Source organism: Eschrichtius robustus, chromosome 20 (assembly GCF_028021215.1).
Source record: "Eschrichtius robustus isolate mEscRob2 chromosome 20, mEscRob2.pri, whole genome shotgun sequence".
NCBI classification, from domain to species: domain Eukaryota; kingdom Metazoa; phylum Chordata; class Mammalia; order Artiodactyla; family Eschrichtiidae; genus Eschrichtius; species Eschrichtius robustus.
The window spans coordinates 19659809-19664603 of record NC_090843.1 but is presented as its reverse complement, the minus strand read 5'-3'; the positions used below and the strand labels follow the sequence as shown (position 1 = coordinate 19664603).

Sequence of the window (4795 nt, the reverse complement as noted above, 5' to 3'; positions counted from 1 at the left end):
CCCGCTCCTTTCCGGGACCCCTTATGCAGGGGAGGAGGAAGAGGAGGTAAGGACAGTGAGGCTGGGCAGCCAGCCAGGTGATCCAAGGCACAATCTGGTTCTCATGTTCTCAAACATGGTGTCTGGAGAATGTGATGAAAGTCCCCTGGCTCTGTGGCTATTTGTCATAACAAAGAGCCATCCCTGCCAAGCAATAACTTTCTCACCTTGTCTCCTGCAGGGAAGCCAATGAAGAACGTGCTGGTGGTGGCCCTCCTCGTCATTTTCCAGGTAGGTGTCCCACCAAGGAAAGCTCCGTTCCCTCTCCCCTACGCCCCTCCCCAAGCCTGGTCCTTCCGAAGCCCAAGCCCTGGGTTCTGGTGGAGACGCTGGGCATTTGCTGGAAAGAAATAGACCCAGACACAAATCTGTCATTCATTAAGCTGATGGCCACCTCCCCCCCCTCCATCTGCTGAGTGACCCTAGAAAGCCACGGATGTTCTCCGACATTCCTTTACTCCATTTCAATTAAAACATGGGAGAAAGCAAGTTACCCCACCTCCCCCACCCCACTTCCAATATCCCCATCCGGGAGACAGAAAAGTGGACTCCTGAGTTCTTGGAGAGAGTTCTTTGCTTTGCAAAAAGCAAAGGCTGTGAGGTTACTGGGTTTTGCACATATGTGTCCACACCCACACATGTAAAGCTTCATATGTGAGCTGAGAAAAGAACCCGTGGCCTGGTGGTTGGTAACTATCCTATCGCCCCAAACCTGTCTCCCTCCCCCACCCTCCGGCCAAAGGCTCCCCTCGAAGCCCCAGTTCCCTTCTGTGAAATAAAGAGACTGGCCTGAGCCTCACTGGGGGGAGGGAGGATGGGAGCACATCCTTTAGAGGGGCCCATAACTCTGTAGGAGCAAAGATCCCCAGTTTACAGGTTTCAGCGTCTCAATCCCAGCTGTGGAGACAGAAAATCTGCCCCAACCAAGTGCCAGAGTTAGAAGAAACTAACTCGTGAAGTCGACTCTCCCCCATTTGCTGGGGTTGCGAGCTCTCTTGGAGGGGGCGGGGGAGGCTGAGGTAGGAGCTGGAGAGGCAGCGCTTCAGAATTTGGCTCTTCCCCAGGTCTGGAGGCCAAAGGGGCAGCTTTCCAGGAGCTCCGGCCAGAGGCAGGCCCCAAGTTGGGCACTGTTCCCAAAACCCCATCCCAGAGGCCCCCTGGAGCTTGGGCTGTAGCCCACAGCTTGGCGCCCTTCCCCAGCGCCACTCCCTCCCCTCTCTCTCCCCTGTTTCCAGGACTCCGGAGGGGGTGGAAGGCTGGGGAGGGGTTAAGGGACAGCTGGGCTCATCCTTCCCTTTACCTGGGGGGATGGGGTTGGCTCAGATGGGGCAGGATGTGGTGGGGCTTTGGGCTGCAGAGACACATCAAGCCTGGTGGCCCCTGGTACAGGGGGCGGATGCTGAGCAGGGAAAGAGAAGGCAGAACGGGGTGGTGGGAAGCACAGGTCACAGAGGCTGGGTATACTGCCCTCCAAGGCCCAGAGCCCCCTTATGTCCAGGAACCCCAGGCCTGAGGCCTTGGGCATTATCCTGGGCGGCCAAGGGCAGCCAGCCTCTTCCAGGCCTCCCAGGCTGCAATCGTGCCCAGAAAAGAGAAAAGTGGTTGCCACTGACTTTTCTTCTCGAGATAGCAATGTCCAAAGAAAACCTCCTGGACATGATTTGGTCCTCACCCTGTCCCCAAGCAGAATAGCGATGAATCCAGAATTTGGAAGTGAGAAAGAGACAGGATACAGGGAAGTCAGGAGACTGGGTTCCCCTTCTGGCTGAGCAACCTTGAACAAGCCACATCGCTTCTCCAAGAGCCCCCCTTTCCTCATCTCTACACTCCCTCCAGTTCCCCAATTGCACGAAAATCCATCATGTCGAGCTGCCCAGGGCCCCATTCCCAGAGGAGGGACCAGGAGCTTCCTGAGGCAGTCTTCCAGCCCAGCTCCCAGCCCTGCACAGCTTAGCCAGCCCGAGTGCCCTCCTTCATTGATAAAATCACAGCAGGCTGCCTGAACCTTCACCCTGCCCTGCAGATAGGCTAAAAAAAGCCCTGAGCAGCTGAGCCCTGCTGATTGGGATCTGCCAGAAGATACAGCAAGGAAGATAGAGGAGAGAGGTGGGGGGAGAGGGTGGGGGGATGGAGGGAGGGTGGAGACAGGGCTGAGCTTCCTTCCTGGGCCCGAGAGGACTCAGCCACAGCTGAGGCCGTGGCCCCGCCATCCACTTGGGCCTGCATCCCCTGAGCTTCTGCCTCATGCTGGGTGCTGTGCCCTGGGCCACACGGATCCATAAGTCTTCAGGTCACCCACCACCCATGATCACAGCAGCTTGCCCCAAACCAGGGCTTTCTGGCCTCTTAATGGAGCTTAGCCTTCCTCTCTTCTCACTCCGGGCCCTCCTCAACGTTAGCCTAAGTGGATTTTCCCTCAAACACTGGGGTATTTTTGTAGGCCCCCTCCCCTGGAAAGTTCTTTCTACCAGGTTCCAAAGGAGGCTCAAAAAGAAAGACACATGATCCCACTTTCCTGGAGTTTCCAAAAATAAAATAAAATAAAACGGGCAAAATAAAACCTCCATGGAGACGAAATGATGCCAGAATCGAGTTAGGACCCTCACAACAACCATGTGGAGGAGATAGTATTCATCTCCATTTCACAGATGAGGAAACTGAGGCTTAGGGAGAATGAAGTGTATTTAACAAGCCCAAGGCTCATTTGGCCCCAAAGCCCAGACTATTCCCAGTCCACCGTTAACACCTGTAAGGTCAAGTCTCTCAGAAGAGTTGGCAAAATCAGACACTTGCTCCTTATTAGAAAGGCAGAATCCCAGGCTCCGCCCCAGCCTACTAAATCATCTGAACAAGATCCCCGAGTTCATGTGCATGTTAAAATATGAGAAGCACCGATTTCAAATGAAAGAATCACCTGGAAAGTTTAGAAAAACAGATTCCTGGGCCCCAGCCCCTGAGATTCTGGTTCAGTGGGTCTCAGATGGGGTCCGAGAATTTGCAGGTGATGCCAACTGCACCTTGAAACCACTGCTCTGGCCAGTCCCACAGCAGTGAGATTTAGACCCACTCAGCTAAGCTGGCTCGTGTTCCTTCCCCACAGGTATGCCTGTGCCAGGATGAGGTCACGGACGATTACATCGGAGACAACACCACAGTGGACTACACGCTGTACGAGTCCGTGTGCTTCAAGAAGGACGTGCGGAACTTTAAAGCCTGGTTCCTCCCGGTCATGTACTCCATCATTTGCTTCATGGGCCTGCTGGGCAACGGGCTGGTCATGCTGACCTACATCTACTTCAAGAGGCTCAAGACCATGACCGATACCTACCTGCTCAACCTGGCCGTGGCGGACATCCTCTTCCTCCTGACCCTTCCCTTCTGGGCGTACAGTGCGGCCAAGTCCTGGGTCTTCGGGGTCCACGTTTGCAAGCTCATCTTTGGCATCTACAAGATAAGCTTCTTCAGCGGCATGCTCCTGCTCCTGTGCATCAGCATTGACCGCTACGTCGCCATCGTCCAGGCCGTCTCGGCCCACCGCCACCGTGCCCGCGTCCTTCTCATCAGCAAGCTCTCCTGCGTGGGCATCTGGATGCTGGCCGTGGTGCTCTCCACCCCGGAGCTGCTGTACAGCGGCATCCAGAAGAGCAGCAGTGAGCAAGCGCTGCGGTGCTCCCTCATCACCGAGCACGTGGAGGCCCTGATCACCATCCAGGTGGCCCAGATGGTGGTAGGCTTTCTGATCCCCCTGGTGGCCATGAGCTTCTGCTACCTCCTCATTGTCCGCACCCTGCTCCAGGCACGCAACTTCGAGCGCAACAAGGCCATCAAGGTGATCATTGCCGTGGTCGTGGTCTTCGTAGCCTTCCAGCTGCCCTACAACGGGGTGGTCCTGGCCCAGACGGTGGCCAACTTCAACATCACCAGCGGCACCAGCTGCGAACTCAGCAAGCAGCTCAACATCGCCTACGATGTCACCTACAGCCTGGCCTGCATCCGCTGCTGCGTCAACCCTTTCCTGTACGCCTTCATCGGCGTCAAGTTCCGCAGCGACCTCTTCAAGCTCTTCAAGGACCTAGGTTGCCTCAGCCAGGAGCGGCTCCGGCAGTGGTCCGCCTGCCGGCACGCCCGGCGGTCCTCCATGAGCGTGGAGGCTGAGACCACCACCACCTTCTCCCCGTAGGAGGCTTCTCTGCCTGGACTAAAGGGTCCTCTCCCAGGGCCCCGCAGACTGGGGACAGATGACCCCGCAGCTGCTGAGGGAAAGGCCGTTCTGGCCATTGAGGTTTATCTCGTGGTGAAAACCCGAGCCACAGAAGACAGATGAAGCCCAACCCTAGCTAGCTACCTCAACCAAGGTTGCAAAGAGACGTGGTTGATAAGCTATCCCAGATCCTGCAACACTCCAAAACCGAGGCCGTTGTCCCCCAAACCCCAAACGAGAGGTGAAAGTCAAAAAACGGTTCACACCTCCTGGAGTGAAAGGGCAGGCATCGGTGAGATCTAGGGTGGTGGAAGGGGCCTGGCCATTGTTCCCATCAATCTTCTAGAAAGAAGTCCTCTCTGAGACTCAGGGGGAGGGCTTCCAGAAAGCAAGGCTTTGTCCCCAAGACCAGAGACAGTGGGGCAACTTCTCACCTGTGCAGGGGAAGGGGAATGCCAGTGGGTCAAACTAACGCTCTGAATCCCTCCCTCCATCTCTCTTTTTTCCTGTCATCCGAGCCAGCAAGAAACGGCAGCCTCCATGGCCCCTCACCAG

The 4795-nt window shown here is 56.1% G+C and overlaps 1 protein-coding gene across 1 annotated transcript; it reads left to right on the top strand.

Moving 5' to 3' along the window:
• Nucleotides 1-225: 225 nt before the first annotated feature.
• CCR7 (C-C motif chemokine receptor 7) lies at nt 226-4300 on the top strand. Its single transcript, XM_068531200.1, has 2 exons — nt 226-270; nt 3140-4300. Exons 1-2 carry the CDS (start codon nt 229-231, stop codon nt 4217-4219), a joined length of 1122 nt encoding a protein of 373 aa, XP_068387301.1. The 5' UTR covers nt 226-228; the 3' UTR covers nt 4220-4300.
• Nucleotides 4301-4795: the final 495 nt, after the last annotated feature.

Coding starts and splice junctions, on each gene's coding strand:
- CCR7 (XM_068531200.1), top strand. CDS start 229: ATGAAGAACGTGCTGGTGGTGGCCCTCCTCGTCATTTTCCAG. Junction 271..3,139: donor CCCTCCTCGTCATTTTCCAG/GTAGGTGTCCCA, acceptor CCTTCCCCACAG/GTATGCCTGTGCCAGGATGA.